The 14,710-nt window shown below is 40.5% G+C and overlaps 1 protein-coding gene across 1 annotated transcript in view; it reads right to left on the bottom strand.

Moving 5' to 3' along the window:
* LAMA1 (laminin subunit alpha 1) overlaps positions 1-14,710 on the bottom strand; it is a 101,604-nt gene that overhangs the window by 73,451 nt on the left and 13,443 nt on the right. The window contains exons 2-3 of the mRNA XM_085319357.1: positions 5,308-5,478; positions 4,849-4,961 (exon numbers count right to left, since the gene is read on the bottom strand). Coding sequence (XP_085175483.1) covers positions 4,849-4,961; positions 5,308-5,478 — 284 coding nt within the window. The remainder of the gene's footprint in view (positions 1-4,848; positions 4,962-5,307; positions 5,479-14,710) is intronic.

The raw sequence follows: 14,710 nt of genomic DNA, 5'->3' as shown, positions 1-14,710 counted from the left end.
TTGGTCAATGCTCTAAAACCCATACCAGCGCATGCCCTGGCAAGCACAATCTTCCCTGGAGTCCTCTGAAATAGAGATTCTCAGTTATATTTTTCAATTTACATGAATGGAGACAACTGGAAGGGAAGATTCCATCTTTTCATAACTAAAGCTGCATGAGCCTCAGTCTCCAAAAGTGAAAAGTTACATGGAAAGATGAGTCCCAACAGTTTAACCTTCCTAAATTTCAGAAAAGTTTAACCTACTGTGAACAGAGGGACTAACTGCTAGTTCAAATTCACATCCTGATTCAAATCTGAACTCTACCAGACCTTGAAAAAAACTAAAACGAGGATATAATTTCAGGACCTCAGGATCTCATTCAGTGTCCTATTGCGTATCCCGCTGAAACCGCACTAGCGTAATGTAAATCTTATAGTGCAGAAGGCTGCTAAATGAACAAGCCTGGAAGAATACAAGACTCTTGGCAGACTGGTTTCTCCAACTTTTACATATTCAGCTAAATCTTTTCCTTCAGGGTTGATATAGAAAGGTAATCTAAAAAACAGAAATATTCCTCCAAATGGCTTGACAAGGCTTATGGTGCAAAATGTGTTCTGCTCAGTGGTTTCAGCACATCTATACCTGCTTACCAGAAAAGATTCTTTTTCTCAGATTTCATTTTATTGGTAGAAGAGGATAAAGTGAATCTACGCAAACTTTCAGCAAGCAAGAGCCTACAGGAAGGGTTATGCTGAGTATCAGCCTGTACTGTTCATAAAAATGTCTTTTTCAGGAATTAATTTTGCTTCAGGCTGTAATTACAGACTGCGAGGCCTCACAATGGTTTGCCAGGTTTTTCTCCAAGGAGTTTGTGATGTTAGGGCACATACTAGTCCATATCCAGCAGGGACTCTAATCTCCTGAATTATCTTTTCTTTATGATCTGGATTTACTATGTGCAACAATTTCTTTGGAATAGTGAACAAATTCATTTTACTCAAGAAGTGTATTATAAGAATGTAAGGATGAGCACCCTGAGTCTCGTGTCGTCAGCTTTAAAGCAACAAAAGGCTTTAAGGAAACTTGTCAGGTAGTATAAACTGGCATTGGTCCAGTGAAGTCAACTGAACAGTATCTTTTTACATCAGGTAAGGATTTGTCCTTACAGAATCTCTTCTTGCCAAGTGATTTCAAGATGAAAGCTCAGTACAAAATGTAAATATTATTACCATTATATTTGACTTTCTGAGAGCAGAAACTACAAATTCATCTTACATCAGCCTCTGAGTAGTAATCCAGGATTCATGAAATATTAATGAGCTACAAATTAATCAGAAATGGCCAGGTTTTTACAACTCGATATTTGGGACCTTCTACGAACAACTGACTCACTTTCCAGTTCAAAAACTCTGTGATATACAAACTTCTGTCTTTCTGCTATACGTAGCACAAAGCACCCTTAAATAGCTTTGAAAGCCTCAAGCACAATAGCAATACTGAGAAAAGCACTCTTCTTGTAATGGTGGGACAGAGAAGGATTCTGCAAGTGGACCAAACACACTACTGACATTTGTAATAATCAATATTTTAATTCTTTACCATTTTGCAAAGTAAATGGACAGAGAACTCATACTCAGGCATAAATGCTATTTCTATCTTAAACTGCTGCTGTGCATTTTGTCTCCAGAGAACTGCCAACATAGGAAACAAAGATCATAAATCATAAATCAAATCTTGGTATATCAATACTTGTATACTAAGTATCGCTACACACCTCATTGCTAAACTTTCCTCAGCTCTGGATCTTTGCCATGCATTTAGTGAAAAGAAGAAAAGATTATCACACATCTGGGCCTGGGAAGACTGAAAGACAAGCCAGAATACATGTATCTTGTTTTCACGATCCATGTGAGGTACAAAATTGTGATGTATCCATACAAAATGCTTAGCATCTGTTACAAATAGCACATAGCTTCCAAAGGAGAGAGATCTAAAGAGCAATTTAGATCTTGATTTTATTAGCCAGCTCTCTTTTCTTAACTAGACTCCACCAAGCTGCCCTTCCACGCAGCTGTTTTTAGGCTAAATAAACCAAGTGCAAGGTGGAGTATTAGCAGAAAGAATATTCTCTGTTCCCTTCAACTTTGAGCCAAGAGATGAACGCAGCCAACAGACACAGATTGCTGCCAAAACTTCGCCTAGAGTAAACKGAAGAGTTTTCATCAGGTTCCCCGTGTTCGCCAGCCTAGGCTACCTGCCAGCGCTCGCCAGCCCTGACTGCCAGGTCACATCTCCGGGCTGTACGTGCTGCACAGTGGCCATAATCCCAGAAGYGATTCATTCCTCCAGTTGTTACAACTGTCAGTAATTACTCAAGTGTCGTCTAGAGTGATCGGATGGTCATTTTTCACATCACAAAAGGGGGTGAACGTATGCTGTCGTGGAAAATTAAAGGCCATATGCACTTTACCACACAGATTTAACACACAAATCCTGGAATGTAGAAAAAAAAATAAGTACCAATGCAGACAGCTAGAGGTACTGATTTGCAAGAATACTTCTAAATTTCCACTAAAATAGGAAGTGTAAAATACTCTGCAAGAATATCYTAGTTCTAAGGAAGTTTTAAAAGTAAACAGTTACTAAAATCACTCAAGTCCTTCACATACGCGTACCCTCTGTTACTCTTTACTCGTACTGACTCACTGGAAGTTAGCACACCCAGTCAGCTCTAACAACTCTTTGACTCCCAGCAATCTTTATTAACCAAATCCTGCCTCACAGAACAGTAATTTACATTCAAGTTGCATAGTCCTAGATGCCTTCTGTCTGTCTCTCCAACTCTCTAAGGAAAACACAGAAGAAAGGCCCCTCCGGGGAAACTTTTCAAAGCAAATTAGTGAAACGGAGCATGGGTCAGGAGAGGAAAGATACGTATTTGGGGAAATATCAACAGCGCTAGGTCTGGAGAATAAAAAATTTAGAGGGCAGCGGGCTGGTCTGTTTCCAAAGCAAAAATGTTCCAGGAGGATAAAAAGAAGGCATTCCCCCCTCCCTCATTCTTCCTTCCTGTTTGTCCAAATCAAATACAGTGTCAACTATTTAAAYAACAAGAAAGTCCTATCCAAACCTTCTGTTGCTGACAAAAGGTACCCTAGGATTATTTTCCCAGCATTTCTGCTTTCTAATTATAGAGCAAACTGAGCACTCATTTAACCTTTGTTACATTAAAAGAAAAAAAAAAACATTAAACCTTCTGTGTTAACCTTTAAAATAACTTTCACCCTGAGTCTAGAAATTGCCAACTATACATCTCAAATACGCATTTTCTCAGCAGTAACATGGCTTCTCCACAATTTTAGAAGCATCCTCACATTAATAATCCATACTGCTGTTAAGCTGTGACTTTCAAACGCTCACAYGGGCCAATACATGCATCTCTTCAAAGCAAAACAACAAGAAAAAGCAAACAAAAATGTGGGGTTTGGAAATAATTTTGTCTCTTTTCTTCATAGAATGAAAGGGTAAAAGACTTCTACATCTTCCATGTCCAATGGACAAGCTAACAAATTAGCAAATGGTCTGTGCAGTCCAGCAGCCTCCTCTCTAAGAATATTACAGGCTATGAGGAGAGAAAAATAGCTCCAAGTTTTGCTGTACAGTGCCAACGCAGAGGAACCCACCTTCCCTGCAGATAATTCCAGCCTCCCCACGCTCAAAATCGCTGCTAACAGACACAAACCATAGCTCAACAGGACAACTCAGTGCAAAAGTCCACAGAAAAAATAATCYAGAGTGTTTCTCCACAGTGCTTTGTCCAGCAAAATGGTTATCAGGGCCAGTCAGAAGAGAAGCAAGGAAAGTGGCAAATAACATTTTTCAGCAACATTAACTCTGCCCCATTTAAGTGTGGCTTGTTTTCTAGTCCTGGTCATATCCTTGAGCTGACARGACAGTCCATGTGTTTCAAGGGTGCCAGAGCCCTTGCAATTCAACTTTCTGACCTTTTACTCTTCAATCTGACCATTRCAWWKSMWWAWMWGSWWWYAWKMWWWWATGCAAATATGCAAAAAAACTGAGAAAAATACATACAATAGAAGAGTTTAACTTGAGATCTGCTGTGAGATAATTGATGTAAATACAGTAGTTCCCCCATGTCACTTATTTTTCTTCCATCCTCCAAAGCTGAGTATCTGAGGTACAATGTAACCATGGATGAAAAGAGTTCATATTTGAAAATACATTTTGTTCTGCTTTCTTACAGTAAATGACAAACAGTTTTACCATGTCCTATTACAAACCATTTACTSTCTTTATTGAGAAGCTGTACTGTCAGTGTGATATTTACAGTTAATAAACAGAAACAGATGTATCTTGACATATAGTATCTGCACCTGTGAAAACTATACCCTGAAAACACTGTTTCCTGCCTGAAAATAAGACTTTGATAATCTAGACCTTTAAGTAACTTGCCTAAAGGCAGAGGAAAAAAATATCAAGAGAATWACAGGGAGAAAGGTGGCAGGGTCAGACAGAAGGAGATCACTAGGACAGAGGGAATGCTCATACAAACTCTCTCATCCAAACACGTACAACTGTTGCAGTCTCATGAACTAGAACAACGTGTGGTCCATCTGCTTGAAAATACAGTCACTCCCCTTTCAGCCTCACAGGAATAAAATTTCCAAGGTCCTCCTGAATAAATGATTGAAAAAGCCATTTGTTTAAAACCATCGCGTCATAGCCAGCTTCAACTACCTTGCTCACAGGTGCTACACAATCTGACCACTCATGGAGAATTGCAGTCAACTGCATGGGCTTAYATCCTACATAAAAATAAATGACACAGTGCTCAACATTACTCACCTGCCTGAGATCCAAGGTGATGGTGACCCAGTGGTACTGCCTCCCATTCTGAATGCTGGGACTTTGCCACCAGTTATTGGTACCGTCAATAGCACTGGAAATTGGGTGTTGCTCTGTTTTAAAGCAAAAGCATAAAAATCTCTTAAAAATTTCCTCTAGCCCAGTACATCTATTCCATGCTGAGTACAATTATTTTCTCTTATAAAGAAGTAAAGGTTGAAATTTGTCTCCAGACAACAGGAGGCGTTAGACCCTGATGTACTTCAGGCTGACTTAAGGTATACACATGTTCTGCTGGTCCTTTGCTCAAAGGTCATTTCACTCGCACAGTAAAAAAACCTAAAACTACTAAGTACATTACCCCAATGCATTCCTGTAATACAGTAATACATTCACAGGAAGTGTTGAAAAGAACCACACAAAGCAATGGAAAAGAGGAAGCCCACCCATGAAGCTTGCCTTTGGGATTGGCGCTGTTATGGTCACAGACGCGGCACTGGGCGTTGCGCAGCGGCCGTCCCGGGACGTGTTCCACCAGCTTGCAGAACATCTCCGGCCCTTGCTCCCCGCAGGTGGCATTGGTGGAGATGTGGGCATTGCTGGCCAGGTTGAGGATGGCAGGGAATAGACCTTCAAATAAGGAAGTCAATATTTCAGGCTTATAGTAAGACAAGCAAAAAATAATCAGGTTTCTGAGACAGATCTCTGAACATTTTGTCACTCCAGTCTTCAAAAAGGGCAAGAAGGAGGACTGAGGCAACTATAGGCCGATCAACTATAGTCCTGGAAAGGTGATGGAACACCTCATGCTGGATGAGACATATGGAGGAAAAGGTAATCAGGAGTAGCCAGCATGGATTCACCAAGGGGAAATCCTGCTTAACCAATCTGATAGCCTTCTCTGATGGAATGACTGGGTAGATGAGGGGAGAGCAGTGGAMGTTGAGTACCTTGACTTCAGCAAGGCTTTCAACACTGTCTCCCATAAYATCCTCCTAGGCAACCTCAGAAAGTGTGGGTTAGACAAGTGGACAGTGAGGTGGATTGAGAACTGGCTGAAAGGCAGAGCTCAGAGGGTCATCATCAGTGGCATTGAGTCTAGCTGGAGGCCTGTGGATAGTGGCGTCCCCCAGGGCTCAGTACTGGGTCCCATCCTGTTCAACTTATTCATCAACGACCTGGATGAGGGGACAGAGTGCCTCCTCAGCAAGTTTGCGGATGATACCAAGCTGGGAGGAGTGGCTGACACACCAGAGGGCTGTGCTGCCATTCAGAGAGACCTGGACAAGCTGGAGAGTTGGGCAGAGAGGAACCTCCTGAGGTTCAACAAGGGCAAGTGCAGAGTCTTGCACCTAGGGAAAAATAACCCTAGGCAGCAGTCCAAGCTGGAGGCTGACCTTCTGGAGAGCAGCTCTGCGGAGAAGGACCTGGGAGTGATGGTGGATGAGAAGTTGACCATGAGCCAACAATGTGCCCTTGTGGCCAAGAAGGCCAATGGTATCCTGGGGTGCATTAGGAAGATTGTTGCCAGCAGGTCGAGGGAGGTGATCCTGCCCCTCTACTCAGCCCTGGGGAGGTCTCATCTTGAGTACTGTGTCCAGTTCTGGGCTGYCCAGTCCAAGAGAGACATAGATCCACTGCAGAGAGTCCAGCATAGGCCTACGAAGATGATCAGAGGGCTGGAGCACCTGCCCTACAAGGAACAGCTGCGAGAGCTGAGCCTCTTTAGCCTGGAAGACTAAAGGTCTCTTCAGCCTGGGGAAGAGAAGACTGGATCTTATCAGTGTCTATAAGTACCTGAAGGGAGGGTGTCAAGGGGACAGGGACAAACTCTTTTCAGTTGTCTCATGTGACAGGACAAGAGGCAATGGACAGAAACTGAAGCACAGGAAGTTYYGCCTGAACGTSAGGGGGAATTTCTTCMCTGTGAGAGTGATGGAGCCCTGGACCAGGTTGCCCAGAGAGGTGGTGGAGTCTCCTTCTCTGGAGATCTTCAAGGCCCACCTGGGCGCAACCCTGTCTAACACGCTCTAGGTGACCCTGCTGAGTGGGGCGGTTGGACTAGATGATCTCCAGAGGTCCCTTCCAACCTTACCGATTCTATGATTCTAAGATTCTATGCTTCCAGGTTTCTATGAGATACAGAGAAACAGGATGAAGAATGATTATTTTATAAAAAGAAATTCTTGCATCATACAAGATGCACAGCAATTGTCAGGTCTCCCAGCCTCCAGTCCCTGCTGGGCCCCTGCCCAGCCCCAGCCCCACAGCAGCGGGCAGCACTGTCAGCTCCAGCGCTGCTTACCAGCAGCCCCCCACCACTGGCCCCAGGAGCTCCCACAGCACCTCACCCAACTCCACATTTGGGTGCTTCACTACCGAGGAACACACAAGTTGTTTTACTATCTTTTTTTAGTTACTAAATCATCGTGTGAATTTATCAAAATAAGGAAGAAAGTTGGCTGTTTGCCAAAAGCAATGAGGGGCTGTACAGCAAGCRCTCCACTGGTAGAAGAAACAACATTTAACTGGAAGTCTCAGAAGCAAATATTCCAGTGACTTGAACCAGGCACTCCGAACTTCCAAGTTTTAAAAGGATTGCACTTTAGATCTTTGCTCTTGGCTTTTCCCAAGCCCATGTAAAGTCTAAGGGATATTTTGCTTGCTGTTTATTAATCTTTACACTAGCACTTCACAGTACTTTGAAAAGGAGAAACAATTTTGGAGAAAACAATCCTGTGTTAGATATTAAACACAATGGGCTGCAATCAAAGCTAGAGCACTGGTATAGCATACTAAGAGCACTGCAAGAATTGCTGCTGTTGCAATAGTGAGATATTAAAGCCCCATGTTTTGAAAAGGTTTATATACATACATATATAAATATTTATTCTCTTGCAAGGAATTCTGATTACAAAAACAAATCCAGCCGTGTTTGTTAAAATACATGCCCTTTCTTTCACTAGTAAAACTACATGAATTCTTTTACTTCATCAATCTACAACACATATCTTAAAAGCACAATATTCTATTTTTTCTTAGCTGCACATCTCAAGAGTTCAAAATTCCTTTAATTTAACCAAAAAGTCTTTGTCTGTGCAGTAATAGCATTACCCCAAAAAGCCTGGAGAAAAGTATTAGTGCTATTTAAACCCTGACTTCAGCTTTTGAAAATGTGGCTAAATCCTAATCTTCTTCACCACAGTCAGAATAATAAACAGTTTGTTTTCAAATGTGCTACACCCAAAACTTTAAAAGAGAGAGGCAGAGCTTGCTRTTTTCTCAAATCCTTAACTCATTTAACTAAGTTAATCCTTAACTCATGCTGACTAGACTATTCTTTGTTTGTATTATACCCCCAGCAGATGAGAACACTGAGGACATACTATTGACCACTTTGGTGATGACATTCCTCCAGTAACACGTAGCCTGCAGTTTTCTTTCATTTCTTGCAGTATTGGTGCAGTATCACTCCAGACTTGCAGCTGAATGCAAAGCAGAAATGTAGCCCTCCATTTTCTTACCAGTCAAGAAAAATCATTGATGGCAGAGGGTACCCTCTTTGACATAACTTGCTAACGATATAAAATCTGCATTCAGTATTCATTGCCATTCACGTTGGTGTCTATCAGCTAGAAGAGCTACCCAATACTTTTCTCCCAGGTCATTCATTTCATTCACCCACATTACACAAGGGCCCTACCCCTGGTTTCCAGGGACATTTGTTACAGCGACGTAATTTGCCTTCAACAACCTTCAGTCAAAAGATCTGTGCCAAAGGAAAAGTGAAGCTCTAAAGAAACAGTGCTAATGGCAGCCACTGTGCTAGGCAAGTTTCATTCCCAAATCCCAGGCTCAAATCAAGTTCCAACACCACAACAAAGCTGAATATCCTCCAGGTCACTCGCTCTGACCTCAGCCCTTTCGTCTGCTTGTCATCAAGCATCTCACTGACTTTAACAAATTCATTGCCTGATACTGAAATGAATAACGATATGACGACATTAAAGTATCATGACGAGTCTTCTTACTCCCTTCTTCTTACATAAGAGGAAGGGTATTTCAGTCCAAACTGAGTTTTATCCTAGAGTCCAAACAAAAACCAAAAGGTTCTCACGTTCATCCTGCAACTATGTTTCCTCAAATCCTGGTGGGTTACATTCATCTCTGGTTCTCTTTTAAGGCAATCAAGTCAATCTGCAGGTATGGTCACTAGTTTCAGTGGGAGTTACGACTAGTCCAGGAGCTGATTTATACAGCAATGGTGAGTACCCATGGTAATCCAAAAAAAAAAAAAAAAGTAAGTTTAGAAGACATTAGTTGCATCTTTACAGTACATTGTTCCTCTTCAGTTACTCAACATGTTCTTAAAAGTTCAGTACTCAGAATGGTGAGGTCAAGAACTCTTACACATCCTTTTGCCAGAAAAAGAGAAAAACAAAACGTCTGGTAACATATATTTCCACTAACCTTTTCAGGAGAGGAAGGGATGATAAAGAGAAACAACCACAGAATTAGCCTCTTAAATGAGCCATTTACAGATAAGGAGGTGCCATTGTCACCTATCCTGCTATAAAATTCAAGTCACCACAACAGACACAAAATACTGGCAGAAGATATCGAGTATCTTTAAATTGAACTTCTGGCGAATGATATTTGGATTCCGAATGACATTGATGCAACGTCTACAGTTTATCATCTCAAGTCCACAAAAAAAGACTGATTTATATTTATCATATTTATTCACAATAGAAAGCAAGGAAGTGTTACATATGCAACCCTCGCTGTTTCACTGCTGAGCTGTCAGGCTCCATTTTCACATTATGGGATCATAGCAAAAGGCCTGAAAGGGGCCTTGAGAGATCTGCATGTGAATGGCAACAGTATGTAGAGCATTCAGTGGTAGATTTCTCAGCTCACCAATTTAGTTTGGTTGACTACATTTCTTTTGCTAAAATAACTTGCAATCAGTTTTGGAAGCACTCGCTATTTTATCTTTCTGCCATTGATTACATATTTGGGGACCACTATCCAGCATTTTACAAAATATTATTATGGTCCTGAGAAAAGATAGAAGAATTGTTAAGTTAAATACATTTGCTTACTTCCTCTGGCTGTCGGCCAGCCTCTTCATGATAAGGTAGTCTTTATTTGATTTCCTCCAGTTACTCAGCAGATGTCTTCTAGGTCAAAACCAGAGAGATTCTCACACTGCCTAATATCAGAATATGAATTGTATACAGATGCTAATTTGACCTTAATTAAAAATAATTCGGCACCAAAATGGAACATATTTTTTTCATTGAATATTCAGGCAAGTTGCTCTCATTTGTAGGGATGTGGTTTTAACCAGACGCCTGACTAAAACTTAGTACAGGAAAAAATCCATACCAGAGTGCCTGAGCGGATACTGTCATTCTGTGCCTTCTTACAGGGGTAAACACAGAAAGCCCCAAGTTCAGAGAAAGCAGAAGGCATTATAAATCCCTAATAAGATCTGTAATGTGGATACGGTAGAATTTTTCATGTTAACACTTTATAATGTTTGAGTCTTACAGAAAGGACAAGAAGGAAGAACCAAAGGTTTGGCAAATTTGTTGTAGGTATTGCTCAACAGACAGGCCTTGCAGTGAAGGACAGAATATTAACATTTCGCTCAGCAAAAAGCTTGTTCAAAATGAAGCCAGTTGTGATGTATGTGAATGCACCATGGCTGAATAGGTTTTCAGTACAGAGTATACTAGGGAAAAGGAAGATAGGCAAAGAGCTTTTAGGTAGAGGAGGATGTGAACATCTCTATTTTAGGTGCTTCACTACACCAATCTATTCCATTCCTTCAAAATGAATGGGGAGAGTTGGAGCACACAGCATCTTGGGGCAGATCCAGAGTGTGGCTTATTCACATGAAATAATGAATTGATTATACTGCTGCCTAAGTAAAAACTGTTTTCATCCACAGGAAAGCTATCCCCCTGCTGTAAAGGTAATGGCTGGTCTTATGGCCCAGGCTTTACAAGATCCTGGTTATAGAAATGAGCAGCAGCATCTTTCCTGGAGGCTCATTTCAATCCTTTGTAGTTTYACAAGTTTTCTTCAGCTAATTTGTTTTGTTATTGCATCATTAACATCAACCCAAAATAAGGCTACCAAGCAAACCTGAAATTTTCTCCAAGAAGAATTTCATTGACCTGGGGCATTTCTTCGGGATTCAGGAGGATGCAAAATGCTGGATGGGACCAATGCACATCTGTTGATATATTCTAGATACACTTGATTTACTACACATGAGCAGATCAATTCTATTGTATTTGCATAACAGATCATAGAACCATAGAATCAGTCAGGTTGGAGGGGACCTCTGGAGATCATCTAGTCCWACCCCCCTGCTCAGCAGGGTCACYTAKAGCAGGTTAGACRGGGTTGCRTCCAGGCGGGCCTTGAAGATCTCCAGAGAAGGAGACTCCACCACCTCTCTGGGCAACCTGGTCCAGTGCTCCGTCACTCTCACAGGGAAGAAATTCCTCCTCACGGTCAGGCGGAACTTCCTGTGSTTCAGTTTGTGCCCACTGCCTCTTGTCCTGTCACAGATCAGACACATCTGTTCTTACTGAGCATACCGCCTACTGCAGATAGCCTGCACAGGCACAGAAACATCACTGCACTCTCCAGACATTAGACTTAAACTATATTCACAGACCACAGCATATACATACAAATCACAAATGGAAATGTACCAGCCACATCCAGATGTGATCCTTCTCTGACATTTAGCAAATGCTCTTTAGACATATATAGTCCCTTGTTTATCTTCGAAAAAAAGTTCTTTTTTCAGGTCAGTAAAACTTCAGGCAAACAGACSTGCACAGGACTGGATGCATTGCTACTACAATAACGCTATCATGAGGCGATGTACTCAAGCAAGAGTATGGAACCACTATGCCAGTACTTACACAGTGAGAATGTATCTAGCTAAGCCCAAGGATGGAGACAGAATAGAGCTAAAACATATGTCACAGCACACTCACAAGAACTTTGGAGCTGCAATTGCAGGTCTGCCAAGCTAGCTCAAACTCTAGTAATCACTTGTTCGAAGGTACAAAGATTTAGTCATACTAATACACTATATCCYAATGAGACTCGAGGCATTTCAGTGAGCTTGTCACACACAACGTCCTGTTCCTGGTTTTCTACAGGAGCTGAGCATCCCTAATTTCACTGACAGCAACASTGTTCTTCAGAAGCCCTGATCATCCCTAACAAAGCTAATAATTTTGCTTAAAGTACATGGCTGTACCATGGTTCACTGTTTTACTCCTAGCAATTCCCTTCTAGATCTCAGATTAAAAAAAAGGGGGGCCAGTTTTTAAATATTCTGTGGAGCAGTTACCAGAGTACTGGAGTTTGTTCTGACCCTTCGTTCTGGTAGTTATCCTCAAGAATCCTAAACTGTTGTTCTCAAAATACATGCAGAACAAAGTTTGTGCTCCAGACCTGTCAAGGAACTCTRAAGTCATCTGAACAACTTGAGTACTCAATAGATGGCTTTGTTTCAGTAAAATGAGATGTTTATGTTAAATATTCAGCCTGGTGAAGGAGATATTAATATAAAACACATTCATATGATGAGAAGGCCTCCTATTTGAGRCTGTTGAGAAGTTCTTTCCTCTTGCTGAGAAAAACACCTTAAGACATTTTGGGCCACTGGATGCATTCTGTACAGTGAGATGTGTATGGAACTCCAACTCCATTCTTGATCAATGACTTCTTTTTTAAAAAAGGAAAAAACCTCTAAATCAAATCACTCAGGAAATTAAAAGTTACTTGGCATTGTTCTATTCCTAGTGGAGGGAGAGTGGTTTTCTGCATTCTGGCAAAAATACAGACAACTCACAGATTTTYGAACATGCCTGACAGTATTCATTCTGTATTTGCCTTTACATAGATGGCACATAGTAAGATTTCGCAAAAAGAACAGCTCTTCCTAGCAGAGGCTCAGCTGATGATATTAAATCCACTTCTTCTACAGACACTGATGATATTAAATCCACTTCTACAGACACTGTTGTACAAACAGAAGGACGAAAGTGTTCTGCTTTACACAGGTATTCCTATGTCAGCAAATATATTTAATAAGCATAAGCTTATTAAGTTAAGCTATTACTTCTTGATAACCTGATCAACATAGCTAACTTGGAGAAACTTCTTGCTTGTAGGCCATTCACTAATCTGTCTAATATTCCCAGAAAATTGACTAAATTAGGGAGTTTTTTTAAAAAAAATGGAAATCAGAAGACAAAACAATTATGGGAAATGAAGGCAAGAGATTATCTGAAGCCAGCCAAGAACTGGATCCAGAAGATGACATAATGTTTTCTGGATTTTTCACCACTGTATACAATGAAGACTCCCAAYGAGACTTCAGTGAGCAATTCTACTGATGCATTCAGCAAAGCAACAGCTTGCTTTTTCCAAAACTATTTTGGCTTTTTGTACTGAGAGTAATAAAGCAGTAATTTGCCAGTGAAGAAAGTAAATGCAACTTGAAAAAAAAAAACAAAGAGCTGATGTATGCAGTAACAACGAGCTTTTTATTGTGTCATTTCCCAGAACACAGAAATATTTGAAAGGGTCTAATCTCATTCACAAATTAGTGYTCTAAAAAATGTAAGAAAAATCAGCAAGTTCATAACAATCAGGCAATGCTGAAGTTTGGTCACAAGMAACAGATCTTCAGTTTATTGAAAACATTTACAAAGGACTCAGTGATACTTCTTCCAAATTGTCTGATGCACTCCAGGAAGACACAAAGGGCTAAGGACCAAAATGTAGTAAAATGTCACAAAGCATTAAAATGTACAAAATATGTAATAGTATTATACTGCAGAAGKTGAGGTCATATTCCTCATAACATCCTCAAAGAGTTTTCAATAGCACAGATTTTAGTTTTAGTTTTTCTGTTCTACTCAAGTTTTAGACCAAATGAGTTTAAGTACTAAAACGGTTAGGCTTAGGTTCAGATTCTTTGTTTGCTCTAAAGATTATCCTCATTTTACTTCACTGGTGAATGTCTCCTAGATTTTTTTGAATACTTATCAGAATTCAGTTCTGTAATCAGTGAATATCTGGGCTGAAGTATGATACAAGAACACCAAAAAAATCTGTTAGCTGCAGGAATTAATAAAGYTCCCTGTTTTGAGAATCTGCAAGAAATTCATAGTACAACACCCAACCTGCCTTATTGTTCATTTTGTGGAGACATTGCCTAAAAACGTGCATCWCCTGCAGTACTGACCCATTTCAAAAGCTGAAAGCTTCATTATAAAATACCCAATGGGCTTAGGTAGCAGGGAATTAAGTAAAAATCACTTTGAAAGCTGATAGTCCACATCACATTTTTCTGTAGCCCTAAGAGAACTTCTGCTAGTAGAAATTCTCCTAGCATAACAAAGTTTGAGGCTTACTAGGAAGGTTTTATGAGCAGTGCCTCTAAAAATTTTAATTCATAAAGACAGAATAGACTATTTCAGATTAAAAATGAAAATTTAGTAGTATAAAAACTGATTCTCATGTCCTTTCCTCCATAGAAGACTACTGTAGAATACTACTTTGGTCTACAGTAGAGCAAAGCTAACTAATATATCAATCATGGAAATATTACCTCAGGAAGGACTCTGAATTCATTTTATTCACTCTGTGTTAAATATATGAACATGTAAGTGTATCTACTCTGTTCTCAAAAGCTTCCAATGAGCGGTACTCCTCAACACCCCCCAAAAGTCTGTGCTGGTGCTTTATCACTTGAAAAGATACAAATTCTTTCTTAGTCACCTTTGCAGCAAAGATGACTCACTTCTRCTTGTCT

Source organism: Rhea americana, unplaced genomic scaffold (genome assembly GCF_003343005.1).
Source record: "Rhea americana isolate MKP2758 unplaced genomic scaffold, rheAme1 scaffold_58, whole genome shotgun sequence".
Taxonomy (NCBI): domain Eukaryota; kingdom Metazoa; phylum Chordata; class Aves; order Rheiformes; family Rheidae; genus Rhea; species Rhea americana.
Note: the sequence above shows the minus strand (reverse complement) of the source record. Positions and strands in the feature narration are given on the sequence as shown.